Consider the following 18,388-nt stretch of genomic DNA (forward strand, 5'->3'; position numbering starts at 1 on the left):
ATGCATTGGCTACAGCAGATCCCACGTATTAAAGAGCGCATTAAGACAACTTATAATTTGGGGTCTTTCTGATTGGTAAGAGGCTGTGTGTGGTGATAGTGGTGGTACTCTCCGGGGACATCTTGAGTTGATCAGTTACTAAAATTGACTTTTTGGGACTTTATTTTATAATAATAATTGAGTGGAAGGTGTTGACACAATTTTATTTCAAATTATACTCACTTAATTTTTATTAATTGATATTCATGTTTGCTTTCACTTTATTTGGGGATTTAAAGACACACCGCAACAATATTGTTGAATAGGATTTAAGCACTTGTGTATGTATTATTTGTGTAAATGTATTATTTTGTGAGTTATTACATTTTGCACCTAGCACAATTTTTTACTTTTTAATAAAAAGACCATTTCTGTTTCTTTTTAAGAGTTTTTGGACTCTTGACCATTGTGTAGGCTATGATTTATGTAGGATAGTGTGTATGTGTATGTGTGTGTTTATATATATACATATATATATATATATATATATATACCGTATTTATCGGCGTATAACACGCACAGGCGTATAACACGCACATTCATTTTAAGAGGGAAGATTACATACAGTGAGAATCTCCTATGATAGACAGAACAGTGGTCCAATGGCGGCCCAGGAGACAGGACTTTATATTACAGAGGCCGCCAAGTAAACAGGAGATTCTCACTGTATTTAATCTGACGGCGCTCATCCTGCCCCCCTCCCTGTCCCCTCAGAGGCAGCTAACATTGAAGTATTGGCGTATAACACGCAGCGCTATTTGCACCCGATTTTCATGGTGAAAAAGTGAGTGTTATTTGCCAATAAATACAGTATATATATATATATATATATATTTACACACACACACACACTATATTACCAAAAGTATTGGGACACCTGCCTTTACACACACATGAAATGTAACCGCTTCAGCCTCTGAAGATTTTACCCCCTTCCTGACAAGAGCACCTTTTGCGATTCGGCACTGCGTCGCTTTAACTGACAATTGCGCGGTCGTGCGACGTTGCACCCAAAACAAAATTGACGTCCTTTTTTTCACACAAATAGAGCTTTCTTTTGGTGGTATTTGATCACCTCTGCAGTTTTTATTTTTTGCGCTATAAATAAAAAAAGAGCGACAATTATGAAAAAAATCATTATTTTTTACATTTTGCTATAATAAATATCCCCCCAAAAATATATAGAAAACTATTTTTTTCCTCAGTTTAGGCCAATATGTATTCTTCAAAATATTTTTGGTAAAAAAAAATCGCAATAAGCGTATATTGATTGGTTTGCGCAAAAGTTATAACGTCTAAACAGGGCATAGTTTTATGGCATTTTTATTATAAATTTTTTTTTTTTTTTTTTTACTAGTAATGGCGGTGATCTGTGATTTTTATCGGACTGTGACATTTTGGCGGTCATGTCGGACAATTTTGACACATTTTTGGGACCATTGCCATTTTTACAGCGATCAGCACTATAAAATTGCATTGATTACTGTAAAAATGTCACTGGCAGTGAAGTGGTTAAACACTAGGGGGCAATCAAGGGGTTAATGTGTTCCCTAGTTTGTGTTCTAACTGAAGGGGGGATGGGACTGTGCAGGGGAGATGACAGATCGCTGTTCATACTCTGTATGAACAGACGATCTGTCTGTTCTCTCCTCAGAGAACCGGAAACTGTGTGTTTACACACACAGATCCCGGTTCTCCGTGTGCCCCAAGCAATCGTGGGAGCCCAGGGGTGATCATGACCGCCGGGTACTTGCATTGGCTCCGTGGGCAAGCAGGGGGTTGCGCGCACCCCCCAGTGGCCACAGGGCGCAGCGATGTTACATAACATTGTTTCGCCCAGCCATGCCATTCTGGCCCAGTACAACTGCGGCGGATGGTTGGCAAGTTGTTAATGGTCTCCCAGTCTTAGTTCGTAGAGTTCAATATTGAGTTGGCCCATCCTTTGCAGCTATAACAGCTTCAACTCTTCTGGGAAGGCTGTCCACAAGGTTTAGGAGTGTGTCTATGGGAATGTTTGACCATTCTTCCAGAAGCACATTTGTGAGGTCAGGCACTGATGTAGACGAGAAGGCTTGGCTTGTAGTCTCTGCTCGAATTCATCCCAAAGGTGTTCTATCGGGTTGAGGTCAGAATTCTGTGCAGGCCAGTCAAGTTCTTCCATCCCAAACTCGATCATCCATGACTTTATGGACCCTGACACCGTCGTCCATTTATATGCCTCTGTCATCCACAGCTCTCCTGTCCTCCTCTGTCTTCTCTCCCCACTCCCCTCCCTGCCTGTCAGCTCATGACAGTGCCCGCCTCCGCAACTCCTGCTGCTCAAATAATATTTATAACATCATACCATCCCCTCTGTGTTCTAATCCTCTGTTCCCCTGTGTGAGTGATTTATAAAAAAAAAGCCTGCTATACCTCATTTCACAGCACTGCTCTGCGCCTCTCAGCGATCACGTGACCGGCCGGCTCTCTCTCTCCTCTCTTTCTCCCCTCCCGAGTGAAGTCATTGGGGGGATCTCGGTCCCGCCCGCTGCAGCTGTCAGACGGGGACACGAGAGAGTCGGCCGGTCACGTGATCGCTGAGAGGGGCTGAGCGGTGCTGTAAAATGAGGTATAGCAGGCTTTTTTTTTTTTGATTACTCACACAGGGGGACACAGGATTAGAACACAGAGGGGGGGGTATGAAGATGTGAAAGTGGCTTAACAACCACTGTAATGCCCTGTACACACGGTCGGACTTTGTTTGGACATTCCGACAACAAAAGCCATGGATTTTTTCCGATGGATGTTGGCTCAAACTTGTCTTGCATACACACGGTCACACAAAGTTGTCGGAAAATCCGATCGTTTTAAACGCGGTGACGTAAAACATGTACGTCGGGACTATAAACGGGGCAGTGGCCAATAGCTTTCATCTCTTTATTTATTCTGAGCATGCATGGCACTTTGTCCGTCAGATTTGTGTACACACGATCGGAATGTCCGACAACGGATTTTGTTGTCGGAAAATTTTATCTCCTGCTCTCCAACTTTGTGTGTCGGAAAATCCGATGGAAAATGTCCGATGGAGCCCACACACGGTCGGAATATCTGACAACACGCTCCGATCGGACATTTTCCATCGGAAAATCCGACCGTGTGTACGGGGCATTAGAGTGTTTTTGAGGTCAGTCAGTACTGATGTTGGAAGAGAAGACCTGGTTCCAATCACAATTCAAAGCATCCTATAGGTATTCAGTAAGGTTGAGGTCAGGGCTCGGTACAGGCCACTTGAGTTCCTCCACACCAAACTCATCAAGCCATGTCTTTAGGGAGCTGAAAAGAAAACAGCCTTCTCTAAACTGGTACCACAAAGCTGGAGGTGCACGGTTGCCTAAAATGTCTTTGTATACTATAGCATTACCAGTATCCTTCAATGGAAACACCTAAGCTCAATGGTTTGGAGGGGCGCCTCCATACTTCTTGGCCATATAGTGAATTATGAGTAAAAATCCCTTTCACAGAATACAATAATATCCTTAAAGAGAGGGTGTAAATGAGAAAGATGCATTTGCATAAAAATGACCAGTAGTAAAGTTACATTAATCCCAAACACCAGTTTAGTAGATCTAAGCTCCAACCTTATTGGCTTCTGTGGGTAACAGCACAATTATCTTTTCATGTATGTTTATTTTTACCTTTCATTTGTATCAACATTAGATTGTAAAATATTAACCACAAAAAAGGCATAAAAGTTTGTGTTTACAATCTATCAAGTTAGTTCACTTTCCCTAGTCTTTGGTTCTACCATTTCTGTGTTTCTTTTTTTTTTTGTCCCTTTGTAGGAGTGGACCCTGACACGCTCTGCAACAGACACGGAAACTGCGTGGATTCAGGGACATCCTATGTATGTCGTTGCTTCCCGGGTTACTCTGGCACTCATTGCCTGGATAAATTCGACCCATGTCACCCAAACCCTTGTAAGAATGGAGGCCGCTGCCGGGACATTTCTGGGTCGCCCTCTTGCCAGGTGGGAGATTATAATCTTTATTTTATGAAGAAATGATTAATACAACATTTAGTCCTGATCTATTTCACCTACTCTACTCACAATAACAACAACTTTTTTGTACAGTGCCTACATGGATACTATGGGGCAACCTGTGAAGAGAAAGATCCATGTCTGTCCCAGCCTTGTTACCACAATGGGGTGTGTGTGCCCAAAGGGACCAGCTATCATTGTGTGTGCCCATCGGGAACCCAAGGTAAGGAAAGTCAGAAGAATCACATTGCCTGGTTAAAGGGTCAGTACACCAAGAAGCAAAGTTTAATAATTGATAGAGATTGGTGAACTTCATCATTTGAAGACTCTGATGGCCAGTGATGTAAGAAGAGGACTAACAGAGTTTGCTCAGGCAACCAGACCCCTGCTTTTGGGAGTGCCAAAAATCTTGCTATTAATAACGTTTTCTTTTGGTGGGGGGGGGGGTTATATAGGGTAGTTTGGTTTATTTCATTTAGTGTTCTTTGTATGCAAATATATACCACGATAGTGCAGAGCGGAGTTATAAATACTATTGTTTATTTTTGTGCATTTGATTATTTGTGTACTGTCTAGGGGGCATTTTTTGGCACAAGGACAAGTCTAGGATTGTTAAAATTAGCATCAGTAACCTATTTAAATCGCATTGAACCCTTCAAATTCATTAAAACCTTCTAACTTTCACCTTGCCGATTGACTTAATGCGTTTCGCCGAGTGGCAAAATTTTGGCGTGAAATATACTCAGATTCCTTCATCCCTATTCTTCTTGTAATGACAGAAATATGTAAACTGCCACAGCTGACCTCCTTTTGTTAAAAATTCTGGTTGCCTAGCTGTTATGGTAATCTAATAGCTTCAATGCTTTCCGAGTCAATAAGCTAGATCAAAGTGAAGAAGTGTCATCGGCACAGCAAGGATTCCTCAAAAGGGTCTAAAGCTTTATTTTCATGGTCACATGGTAAACATACAGCTGTATGTTTACCATGTGACCATGAAAATAAAGCTTCGGACCCTTTTGAGGAATCCTTGGTGTGCTGATGACACTTCTTCACTTTGATCGTCCACGTTTCCAGACTGTGGTCATTACAGCACCCAGCATTACTGAACAGCCATTTTCTTGAATGTGTGTGTGGGGAATATTGCATTTGGACTAAGCTGGAACAAATATGTAGATCATGAGCTCTTACCACAGTGTAATTGTAGTGTTTAAAAATGTCTAGAAAGAAATGTTGCTGAATAGAAAAATGTCGTATTGTGTTAAATGTCACATTTCACGGACAAAATAAGTAAGATGTATGCCTAGAAATCATTGTTTTTCTTTATACTGTATCAGGAGCCCGCTGTGAAATTAATATAGATGACTGCGCAACAGCTAAAGTTCGGTGCTTCCATGGAGGCACATGCATGGATGGAGTTGGGGGTTTCTCTTGCCTCTGCCCCCTAGGGTATGTGGGAGAACGCTGTGAAGGGGATGTCAACGAGTGTCTGTTCAACCCCTGTGACCCACGAGGGACACATACCTGTGTGCAGCTCAGCAACAGCTTTCAGTGCCAGTGCCATCCACATTACACAGGTTCAGAGCATGGGCTTCTCTCATATCCACTCCAACCTTGTATTCTCCACTCATCTGCCCTTCTATTCCTTCCTTCACCCCTCTCTACACACCTCCATTCCTCCCTCTTTCCATCTCCTTATCTCTCCTTTTCTCCTGACCACTCTCCTCCTCTCGTTTCCTCTATTCTCTTCTCTCCTCCCCCCTCTGTCCTTTGCTCTCTGTCCTCCTCCATTCCACTCTGCTCTCCTTCTCCACTCCTTTCTCCCCTCTTCACCCTTTCCTTGCTCTCTCCACTCCTCTCCTCCCCTCTCCTCCCTTCCTGCCCTGTCTTCCTATCATCTGCCCTCTCCTCCTATTCTTCTTCCCTTTCCTCACCCCCTCCCCTCTGCTCTTCTCTTTTCCCCTCTCCTTTCCTTCTCTCCTCTCCTCTCTTCTCCCCTCCTCTCTCCTTTCCTTATCTGCTTTCTCCTCCCCGTCCCCTCTTCTATTCCCCCCTTCCCTCTCCTCCCCTCTTCCCTCCCCTCCCCTCTTCTCTCAAATCGCTCTCCGCCCTTCACTACACCCCCCCCACCCTCTCTTCTCTAACTCACCCTCCCTCTTCTCCCCTCAACTCTTCTCCTCTCCTCCCCTTCTATCCCCTTTCCTTTTCATCTTCTCTATTGCCCTCTCCTCTCATCCCCTGGCCTTCCCTCAACCCTCCCTTCTTCTTTCCTCCCCCACCACTTCCTTTCACTTCTCCACCCCCTTTCATGCCTTCACTCTTCACTCTTCTCTACCCCCACCCTCTCTTCTCTGATCCCTCACCCCTCTTCTCCTTCTTATCTCCTCTGCTCTTTTGCCCTCTCTTCTCCTCTCCTCTCCCCTCCCTCTTATGCCTCTTCTCTCCTCTACCCTCTTCTCTTGACCCCTCCCCTCCTCTACTCCCTCTCTCCCATCTCTCTTCTCTAATCCCCTCCCTCTTCTCCTCTCTCCTCCTCATTCTCTTTTCTCCTCTTCTCCCCTCCCCTCTCCTCTAGCCAGCAAGTTTATAATAAAATGCTTTTCTATTTTAACTCACCTCTTTTCTGAATATTTTCCTTCTTTTAATTCTTCTGCTAATTAATCTACATTAAATAGATACAGTAATACCTCTTAATATAATAAATGTTCTCTGCCTTCTCCTCAGGTCATAGATGTGAGCACATCATTAATTACTGTGATAATAACCCTTGTGCTAATGGCGGAACCTGTGCATTGGCTGTTAACACCACACTGGGATTCACCTGCAGCTGCCCACAGGTAATTATCTCTAATTAGTCATAATAAGTCTGAATAATCAGTGTCACTACCTGTTATTATTGAAGTTCATCCTCCGGTAATCATAGGAAATCAGTGAGTTATTTTTGTTTTATGGTCAATCTGTTTTCTATGATTGGTCCTGGTGTGGGATCTTCAGATTGGGGTGTACAGGGAGCACCAGCTCACATCTGTTTAACAGATTAAGTTTTTTAAGCCCAATAGAATACCTCAGCTTTTAATTATTCCTAATCAAATAAACCATAAATAAATACCACCACAAATAAATATATATCATCCACACCACAATTAAATTGTAAAGTGCAACGCTCTCAAAAATTGTCAATCAAATTTAGTGCAAATTATGACATAATAAATATATAAATAATAATGGGAAGAACGTAAATGAATATATCAAACACCCCTAGCGTGGTTTCTTCCAAAATAAACAGTGCCAGCAATATTATTAAAAAAGTCTCCAAAAAAGTGCTCCATAATTTTCCATATATATTTAAATAGTGTCCATATAATTTCATACAATAAAATCCAGTGGGCATAGTGGTTGTAAACCCTTACATATACCCAGTGAAGTGACCGGCCTCAGATGATACACAGAGAAGAAACAAGTTCTCCTACATAAGTTGTATCTGTTTATCTGCAGTCTTCTATTCTCTACAGCCGTTCAAAGTAAAGAATTTATAAAGCTTGTCTGAGCTGTCAGAACACAGGGGGCAGAGAGCTGAAATTACACACTGCATAGCTCAGTGAGAAGAGCTCTCACAGCTGATTTGAAGAGAAAGGGATGCACTCCCTTCACACAGCGCACAGGAACAGAGCTGAGGCTGTGAATCACAGGCTGTGTGCTGGAGCTCCCTCCCGTGTCACCGTTTTTCTCTTGGTGTTAGGAAAATTTGTCAGAAGTGGTTCATGCTAATAGCAGAGGGACGAGGCAGCAGACAGAAATGACAATTAATGCTCCTAATTGAGACAAGTACACACTATAGGAGGGATATGCTTTGTTCATATTTCACGTCTGAAGTTTACAACCACTTTAAGGACTTTCATTTTTACTCATAATTCACTATATGGCCAAGAAGTTTGTGCATTACAACCACTTTAAATTAACTCATGACTCATTCAGCATAGCCTGTGTCAACAGTAAGAAATCCATATAAGTGACTCCATATCCAGGTGATGTACCCCTCTGAAAGATATGGACTCACCTTTTTCCCAAGGACCTTAGCTAAAATAATTTGGTACTGTAAGGTCACCCATCAGTGGCAGCTGGTGATGACATTTTGGGGGGGGGGGGGTGGCGCCAACCCCTACAGGTCCTTACCTGCCCATCCTTGGCAGTCATGGCTCCCGATACCCGGCGGCGAGTCACGTAACTGGAAGCGACCTAATAGCAAATTCTGATTCGCTATAGTCAAAAGCGGGGGGGTTCGGGAGCGCAGTTCTCTGCGTCCCGAGCTTAAAGCTAAACAAGCCAATTAGAGCCTCAGGCTCTAATCATGTGCTTGTTTAACATTGACGGACCTAATAGACTTCTATTAGTCCGTCGCCCAGCAGTGCACTTGCACACACATAGAAGGATTTATTTGTAAATAAATCATGATATGACTAACATTTTTTAACTTTAAGATGTTAAAAAATGTTAGTCTAATTATCATTTATTTAAAAATAAATAGTTCTTTTAATCGCTTTCCTATCGGTCACAGCTTTAGGGGGGGTGGCGCCCCTGTACCCCTTGTGGACCAGCCGCCAATGTTACCCACGTTTTTTTTTGCCCTTATGCAGGGCCAGTGATCTTCAGTTATATATTAGCAGTGGCACATTTCATTGTTTACACATATATTACCCTGTTTCCCCGAAAATAAGCCCTAGCGTGATTGTCAGTGATGGCTGCAATATAAGCCCTACCCCCCCAAATAAGCCCTAGTTAAAGTCCTTGTAGGTCTTATTTTCAGGGTAGGGCTTATTTTCGGGGAAACAGGGTAGGGCTTTTTTAGAAGGTAGGGCTTATATTGCAGCCATCACTGGCAATCACGCTAGGTCTTATTTTAGGGGAAACAGGGTAGCAAGCTACATCCAATACCGATCTATCTAATATTCTGTGTTAGCGAATCAGTTTAAGGCTGTCAAATTTGCTGAGCCATGATGAAGGGGAAGGGTTTTTAGGGGCCAGAGCATGTTAGCTGTTTTATGTGATCTTACTAAGAACAATTAAGTTGATTTGGACTCCTTTACCATTTGGTTTGGCGCTTGTGCTGTGTACTTTAACCAATTCAGCCCCGGAAGGATTTGCCCCCTTAATGACCAGGCCATTTTTTGCGATACAGCACTGCGACTCTTTAACTGACAATTGTGCTGTCTTGCGACGCTGTACCCAAACAAAATTGACGTCTTTTTTTCCCACAAATAGTTTTCTTTTGGTGGTATTTGATCACCTCTGCGGTTTTTATTTTTTGCGCTATAAATAAAAAACGGCAGACAATTTTGAAAAGAAAAAATGGGGACGCTACATGTGGTGACCAACCAGGGATTCCCTCGCGTATAAAAGATTGCTGCTTTCTGCTATAATACATATCCAAAAAATATATATAAAAAAATGAATTTATTCATCAGTTTAGGCCGATATATATTCTTCTACATATTTTTGGTAAAAAAAATCGCAATAGGCGTATATTGATTGGTTTGCGCAAAAGTTATCCCATCTACAAACTATGGGATAGATTTATGGACTTTTTTTAAATTGTTTTTACTAGTAATGGCAGCGATTTGCGATTTTTAGCGGGACTGTGCCATTGCGGTGGACAAATCTGACCCCAAATTACACTTTTTGGGGACCAGGGACATTATTGCCTTGATCAGTGCTAAAAAATGCACTAATCAATGTACAAATTACACTGGCACGGAAGGGGTTAACACTAGGGGGCGATCAAGGGGTTAAGTATATTCCCTAGGTCTGTTCTAACTGTAGGGGGGGTGGGCTCACTGGAACATGACAGAGATCACGGTTCCTGATCACTGGGAACATTAGATCCGTCATGTCATTAGGCAGAACAGGGAATCACCTTGTTTACATAGGCAGTTCCCCGTTCTGACTCTCACCACTCACCACTATCCTCCTTGCGTGGACCGACGTGCAGGTATGTCGGTTCACGCAGGAGAGCCGACCTGCCACAGTATATCTGCGTGAGCTGGTCGGCTAGTGGTTAAAGTGGATGTAAACCCTCTCCTATACCCAGTGAAGTGAACAGCTTCAGATGATACACAGAGATGAAACAAATCTCCCTACATAAGTTTTACATGTATATCTGCTGCCTTCACCTTTCTATATTCTTTAGTGCACATTGTGTTAGAAATGTTTCTTCCTGTTTTAGCACTGGAAGTGAAATCTTGGCATACACTGTGTGTGAGCTGATTATTGGAGGAAAGGCACCCCCCCACACCTAGGCAGAGGAATGAAGAAACTTGCAGCGCTGTACTGTGAATAGACCAGCTCTCTGCTAATCGGAAAACTTGTCAGAGGTTATCATGCTGATAACAGAAGAACTGAGCAGCAGAAAGACACAGCACTTAGGGCTTTGGAGAGAGATAAGTAAACACTACAGATAGATATTCCCAGTCTTATTTCATGAATGGAGATTACATCCACTTTAAGTCACATTCTGGGTACCTACCGGAGGGGAGCCTTGTTTTATGCGAGCAGCCTTAGCAGAGAGAGTCAGCTGGTCAAGTGTTTACAGTCTCTCTGTTCTTTTGGATGAATAAATGTTTGTAGTCTCTGACCATCTCTTGTAGCATGCCCATAGTCTTTGACCATCTACTGTAGCATGTGTTTCATATCTGACCATCTCTTCTAGCATGCTCATAGTCTTTGATCATCTCTTGCAGCACGTCTGCATTCTCTGACAGCTTCCTGTAGCATGTCATTTATTGAATTTATGTGCAACCCTTTGGTGATCTCAGGGGTCACATTTGAGGCCCTTTATGAAAAGTAAGTAGACCACCACTGCTCTATAAAAGTGACCGGAGTTCACATTTTTCTCATAAAGTATCTTTACAGCAGCTTTCCTCAACCTTGTTTATCCCTTTTTTGAACCCTTGAGATAATTTTCAAGTCTTGGGAAATGCCTTCTAAATTTTATGAATCGGGGTCCGCGAGAAAAATGCCCCTTGCTTTGGTGGCCACCGAGAATTAAATTAAAGTAGTGGTCAGAATGCATTCCTCCAGACAGCTCAAAATATTATTGGTGTTAGGCAGCTGTGGTGTTGGCCCCTGAAGTATGTAGGCACCTTCAGATAGGGGGTCAATCAGCCACAGCTCAAGTAACCCCTTGTAACCTCTGGAGGAACCCTAGGACCCTATAAAACCCTAGCTGCTCTATAGGCTCTTGGTTATGAATAACACCAAGTATTTCCTGTACAAAAATTAGTTTCCCAGTTTCAAAATGGCCCTTAAAACTGTTGATTTTTTTGGGCGGGGATTGTTATTTAATAACGCTCTTTCATATTTTAGGATTTTTCAGGTCCCACGTGTAGTGAGGTCATACTGTCTTGCAAAACCTACACCTGTCATAACAGTGGGAAGTGTATACAAGGGATGGAAGGGCTTCCTCGCTGTGTTTGCCATCGTGATTACACTGGCCCTCAGTGTCAGCAGTCTGTGGGGTCCACTTCTTTTCCTCCGCAGGGGCCCTGGATGAAATGCCCTGAAGCAGAATGCCAGAGAAAGTTCCGAAATGGAAATTGTGACAAACAGTGCAATAACAAGGATTGCTTATACGATGGCTTTGACTGCAACATCACACGAAGCTGCAAGTAAGTTGCCATTGATGGGCATCAAGAGAGTGAGCAGTGTGATTCCAACTACATTGATTTTGTGGGGAATTCACCGAAACATATAAAGCTTAACTCCAGGGAACTGAATAAACTTTGCAGTGGGTCTTCCCCAGCACTTCAAAAGTTAAATGCTCAATTTTTGCCAATAGTACCAGTGAAAATGACTTCTTACTTACTTCATTCCCTGCTCCTGCAGGCTTTTCCATCCATGAGACCCTGAAGCCTATTCTCTATGGTGCTGTTCCTGGCAGCTGCAGCTGTGACGTCATAACGTACAATGGAGGACCAGCAGTCCTGCATTGTAAGTGAGGAAACCGAGGGCAAGCTTGTAGAATTGGAAAAAATAGGAAATCTCGGGCTGCTGGGGGAGCAAGGGATAGGGTAATAAACGCCCTTTGTACTGGTACTATAGGCAAAAGCAAGCATTTAACCCTTGCAAGGTGGGGGTAGCCGCACTACAATGGTAGCTTTTTTTAGTTTCCCGGAGTCCAACTTTAAAGTGGATGTCAACCCTCTCATACACCCAATGAAGTGAATAGCGTCAGGTGATACACAGAGATGAATCAAATCCTCCTACATAGGTTATACTTGTATATCTGCTGTCTTCCCTTCTCTACATCCCTTAAAAAGTGCAGAATTGTGATAAAATCCTTCTGCATCTGTCAGTAGCACAGAGGAGCGGGTGGGGAGATGCAGTTAGACCTCTTGTAAACTGTGTGAAAGGAATTGGAGGAAAGGGATACACCCCCCTTCAACACACTGCACAGGAACGAAGGAACATGCAGAGCTGTGTCCTGAATAGACAAGCTGTGTGCTGAGCTCTCCACCCCATCACTAATTTATCTCATGTGTGGAGAAAACTTCTCAGAAGTTACCATGCTGATAACAGAGCACCCGAGAGAAACGACACTTAGAGCTTTGGAGAGAGACAGGTAATCACTACAGATATATGTGCTTAGTTCAGATATCAGGATGGTTTACAACCACTTTAATTTCATTCAGTGAACTGCTGTTATGAAATTGGCTTGGAAAAATAAAAATCTACTTTCTTTTTCAGGATGTGTTTCTTTTTTTGTTTTTTTATATACAGGGGAATTTATTTATGGTTATTTGGTTTATTTTTGTGCTGTTAGTATTTCTGTTTTTTTATTTTTTTGTATATTGGATCATTATTTGTGTACTGATACTTTAAATGATTTATTTTACTTTTTTCCCACTTTCTGTTTTGTTAATTTTGTAAAAAAACATAAAATAATGAGCATGGGCATGCCAAAGGGGTAACTGCCTCAGGTGGCACTCAGTAATGGGCAGCACTGAGACTGGAAAAGTCCAACCCGGACTCAGTTGTGTTGCCCTGTCTATACAGTGCAGCCGTTCTAAACGGGTAACTAAAGATGTGCACAAAGAACAAATGTGTTTAGTTGCGGATTAATTCATTAAGTTAATAATTTAGTTTTGTCATATTCTTTTCATGTTAGAATGTTTCCTTTTCAGAATTCGTTTTGTATATTCTGATTCGTTTAGTATATTGGATTAGGTTAGCATATTCATTTTTTCCAATCAATTAGAATTTTGGAAGTTATTTTCTATTTTATTCTATTCTATTCCGTTCTAATCTGTTCTATTAGTTTCTATTCTATTCTATTTTATTCTATTCTATTAAATTCCATTCTATTCTTTTAATTTCTGTTCTATTAAATTCTATTCTATTCTATTTCTTTCTAGTCTTATCTATTCTACTCTAGTCTATTCTATAAAGCAGCCTAAGTAGGAATCCTCATCTCATCTCACTTTTCTACCTTACTGTATTTATTTCAATATGTTTTCAAATTCTAATATTTCAAATTCAAATACATTTTCAAATTCATATTCAAATTCATTTTCGAATTAGGGTAATTTGTTATTTCCTTATATTGTTTCGTTATCGTTTATTTTGGATTTGCTGAAATTCATTACTATTGTGATTTGGAAATTCGGATACATGCAAATCTCCGAATAACAAAATATTCATCCGAATTTCTATTCATAATGGAACTAATCGCACATGTCTACTGGCAGCTAAGACGCTGGTGGCTGGGCCACATAGCATCATTGGTTGTTATAGTCCAGGCTGATCAACAGGAATTTTTCTACACTGCCAGATAAGGTACTTAACATGAAAGAAGAAAACCAATGTCACCATCACATCTAAGAACTAGTAAGCTGCAATATATTACATTTTTGTTTTTTGGGATTGGATATACCTTAAGTGAAATTTAAAAAAAAAATGTAAAAGATTTTTAATGCAAAAGAGACATAAGAGGAGTCAGAGGTTGCATCTCTTTCCAGATAATTATTGATCTTCCTGTTTCCTGTATTGACTATTAGTGGGATGTGGGGCTTTCAGAAATGAGCCTGTTATGCCGCGTACACACGATCGGACATTCCGACAACAAAATCCATGTTTTTTTTCCGACAGATGTTGGCTCAAACTTGTCACATTCCGACAACAAAATCCATGTTTTTTTTCTGACGGATGTTGGCTCAAACTTGTCTTGCATACACACAGTCACACAAATGTTGTCGGAAATTCCGAACATCAAGAACACGGTGACGTACAACACGTACGACGAGCTGAGAAAAATAAAGTTCAATAGCCAGTGCGGCTCTTCTGCTTGATTCCCAGCATGCGTGGAATTTTGTGCGTTGGAATTGTGTACACACGATCGGAATTTACAATAACAGATTTTGTTGTCTGAAAATTTGAGATCCAGCTCTCAAATTTTGTTTGTGGGAAATTCCGATGGTAAATGTCCAATGGAGCCTACACACAGTCGGAATTTCCGACAACAAGCTCCCATCGAACATTTGTTGTCGGAAAATCCAACCGTGTGTACGCGGCATTAGAGGCAATATACAGTGTCTTGAAAAAGTATTCATACCCCTTGAATCTTTCCACATTTTGTCATGTTATAGCCAAATATGTAAATGTTATTTATTGGGATTTAATGTGAAAGACCAACACAAAGTGTCACATAATTGTGAAGTGGAAGGAAAATGATAAATGGTTTTCAATATTTTTTACGAATAAATATGTGAAAAGTGTGGGGTACATTTGTATTCAGCCCCCCTGAGTCAATACTTTGTAGAACCACCTTTCACTGCAATTACAGCTGCAAGTCTTTTTGGGGATGTCTCTACCAGCTTTGCACATCTAGAGAGTGAAATTTTTGTCCATTTTTCTTTGCAAAATAGCTCAAGCTCTGTCAGATTGGATGGAGAGTGTCTGTGAACAGCAATTTTCAAGTCTTACTACAAATTCTCAATTGGATTTAGGTCTGGACTTTGACTGGGCCATTCTAACACATGAATAGGCTGTGATCTAAACCATTCCATTGTAGCTCTGGCTGTATGTTTAGGGTCGTTGTCCTGCTGGAAGGTGAACCTCCGCCCCAGTCTCAAGTCTTTTGCAGACTCTAACAGGTTTTCTTCTAAGATTGCCTTATATTTGGCTCCATCCATCTTCCCATCAACTCTGACCAGCTTCCCTGTCCCTGCTGAAGAAAAGCTTCCCCTCAACATGATACTGCCACCACCATGTTTCACGGTGGGGATGGTGTGTTCAGGGTGATGTGCAATGTTAGTTTTCGGCCTCACATAGCGTTTTGCTAAAAAGTAAAATTTTGGTCTCATCTGACCAGAGCACCTTCTTCCATATTTCTTTATAACCTAACCCTACTTTAAACTTCTCCACAACTTTATCCCTGACCTGTCTGGTGTGTTCCTTGGCCTTCATGGCGCTGTTTGTTCACTAAGGTTCTCTAACAAACCTCTGAGGGCTTCACAGGACATCTGTATTTATACTGAGATTAAATTACGCACAGGGGGACTCTATTTACTAATTAGGTAACTTCTGAAGGCAATTGGTTCCACTAGATTTTAATTAGGGGTATCAGAGTTAAGGGGGCTGAATACAAATGCACGACACACTTTTCAAGGAGTATGAATACTTTTTCAAGGCACTGTAAGCCTGTGCACATCAACTCTTCTATATACTAAGAAGGTTCAGTTAGGAGAAGCACAAGACAATTGGCCTTGGGGGCAGAAAAAATTAGACCATGAGTACGGAGTAATATCCACTTCACCTGTAATATTCCCTGTGATTTAGGGCTCAGAACTAATATAAGGCTTGATGCATGCAGTGTAATGCATGTAATACTATTTATTATTTTGTATTCTTTGCTTTTTTTTGTCTTCTTTTTAACATATATTTGTGGCTGTAAAAATCAATGGTGGGATATTTTTTGTTTGTGGACTGAACATTTTTAGGAGAGAATTCCAGAAAGAATCCACGTCGTACAGGAAGTCATGTTTCCTTCCTATGCGAAGTGCGGACGTTTTAAATGTCAAGGCAGATCACTTGCATGCGGAAGGACTTGTGCTTCCTGGAAAATTTAGAAAACACGTATTTGTTGCTGGGACAGTAAATGCATTCCATAAGACTCTACCAGTCTTGTGATCATCCCTGGCGGGAATGTGATAGGGACACTGTTATATATATATATTTTTTTTTTTTATAAAATCCTGTTTTCAACATTTTTTTTATCCTTTCTTGCATATCAGCATCACTGATCTCCTGCAGCCTCTTAACAGACATTTCCTGACTGCGTATACAGTACTCCAGAACATCGCAGAAAAGCTCAGACATTCTGATAGCAAAAACAATGGACCATGCCGGCACAATGTGCATAGCCACAGCCTCTAATGTGCCCATCCCCAATGCCAGGCAGGAAAGAATGCATTTAAAAAAAACAAACAACAATGGTGGTCAGGTTGGAACGGCCTATCACATAAGGTGGCAATGCCCCAAGGTGTGATGATTTTAGATAAGGGTTTACAACTTTATTTTTACTCTCAACCAAATCAACCTAATTAAATCTCCCAAACATGCCCTGTTGGGTTTTAAAGTTGATGAAGCCTCGAAAAACCAGAGGAGACTCCTCACTTTCATATTTATATCTGTCAGAATCACCATAGCCTGAAATTGGAGGTCAGCTGTCATCCCATTTGACCAACTTAAGCGTAAGCTTTCCTGGCTCATGGTCAATGAAAGGCTCTCGAGAAAGTCTTGAATGACAAAATAAAGGTTGGGGTTCCGTGGATCATTTGACTGTAGACTCCCGAGTGGCTCCGGTCTGATGTACCTTTTGGGCGGCGTGGACCAGACCTTGGGGTCTTCCCCCTCCCCCCCTCTCTTTTCTCTCCTTTCTTATCCCCGCTTTTCTTCCTCTTTGCTAAATTATGTGCTTGACAGGTATTAACCATGCACTACTAGTGGCAGAGGACAGCCCCCCCCATGGAGCAACTCTTGGGCCCCACGGCTCCATTTTAACTATTATGTGACTACTATGGTGTTGTCAGGTGAGAGCGCGCTTAAAGTCTCTTTGTTGGATATTGTTACTGCTTTAGCGGAGCTTGGGCGCACTCTCACGAGCTCGCAATTACATACCTCAGAGATGCCTGAGAGTGGCGAGTTCTAGAGCTACTTCTCCAGTTGATGTGGGACCAGGGGCCTTATGCCTTCTGCCTTCCTTCTTATGAATAATAATGCACACCTTGTCTTTTCATCGGCAAACAAGCACTCTGGATTGTGCAAATTATATATATTATTTGAATATCTTTGTTATTCTTTTTATACCTAATGTGAAAACGTTAATAAAAACATTGAAACAGAAAAAGAAACCACAATGGTTTTGGGTCCGTTTATATATTTTGAAACTCTGGGTTTATAGGTGTTTTTACAATCTTTGTTTAACACTTATTGTATAACAAAGGATTCCCAGAGCACTACGGATTAGCTAGACATAGTAAGCAGAAGCTGCTTGCTTTGTGACTTCCTTTGTCTGACTGAAACATCAGACTTAAATGACTGATAAGGGATGAGTCACTGTTCTGATGACTACTCATTGAACCTAAGGCAGTCCTAAACTTCCCCCACCCCACCCCCATGTTTTTTTCCTAACTTACCTGTATTGTTGGGTTCTCTTCAAAGCACATACTCACCTGCATCAGCATTATCCCGATGTAATCTGCTGTTCGGGTGCCACATAGTTGGTCCCAATCTGCCATCTTGTTCCTCTTCTGCTGCTGCTTCCGGGTGTAGGCAGCCAGCTCTGATGATGCGCTGGACCCGGCCCCAGCCTGCCCTCTGGACTGCCCAAGACCACTTGGGTGCCAATCCTGCAGCTTCCTGGGAGATGTCCCGCAAGTATCCCAGGAGACTGCAGGACCAGCTACACATCATTCTGGCCTAGGCTGGAATGGCAGTGGGAGGCAGGGCCCTGCTAAAATGACATGGGAGGCACCATAGCGGCACGGCACTCTCTGCATTCACGGCACACTCTGCACGCAGAGATTACTATGCATGTGCGAATTACAACAGCGACTTAAGCCGATGACACTGTCTAGTAAACAAGTTCAAGCCGTTTAAAGGCACCTACAGGTAAGACTTCAAAGTCGTGTGTCTTTTGCACGACTTTGAAGCCAACATCCCAGCGCAACTTCGGCACGTCTTGCATACGACTTCTTTAACAGTAGTCAATGCAAGTTGTGCCGAAGTCGGGATAAAAGTAGTGCAGGAACCTTTTTCTAAGTCGGAGTGACTCAAGTCGCT

At 42.0% G+C, this 18,388-nt stretch overlaps 1 protein-coding gene across 1 annotated transcript in view; it reads left to right on the plus strand.

Annotated features, from left to right (window-relative positions):
• The window catches only part of LOC141107556 (uncharacterized), a 146,237-nt gene that overhangs the window by 100,143 nt on the left and 27,706 nt on the right, over positions 1 to 18,388 (plus strand). Inside the window, exons 21-25 of the mRNA XM_073598380.1 lie at positions 3,861 to 4,045; positions 4,151 to 4,280; positions 5,392 to 5,631; positions 6,779 to 6,891; positions 11,414 to 11,715. Of these exons, the coding sequence (XP_073454481.1) occupies positions 3,861 to 4,045; positions 4,151 to 4,280; positions 5,392 to 5,631; positions 6,779 to 6,891; positions 11,414 to 11,715 (970 nt within the window). The remainder of the gene's footprint in view (positions 1 to 3,860; positions 4,046 to 4,150; positions 4,281 to 5,391; positions 5,632 to 6,778; positions 6,892 to 11,413; positions 11,716 to 18,388) is intronic.

Source organism: Aquarana catesbeiana, linkage group LG09 (assembly GCF_042186555.1).
Source record: "Aquarana catesbeiana isolate 2022-GZ linkage group LG09, ASM4218655v1, whole genome shotgun sequence".
NCBI classification, from domain to species: domain Eukaryota; kingdom Metazoa; phylum Chordata; class Amphibia; order Anura; family Ranidae; genus Aquarana; species Aquarana catesbeiana.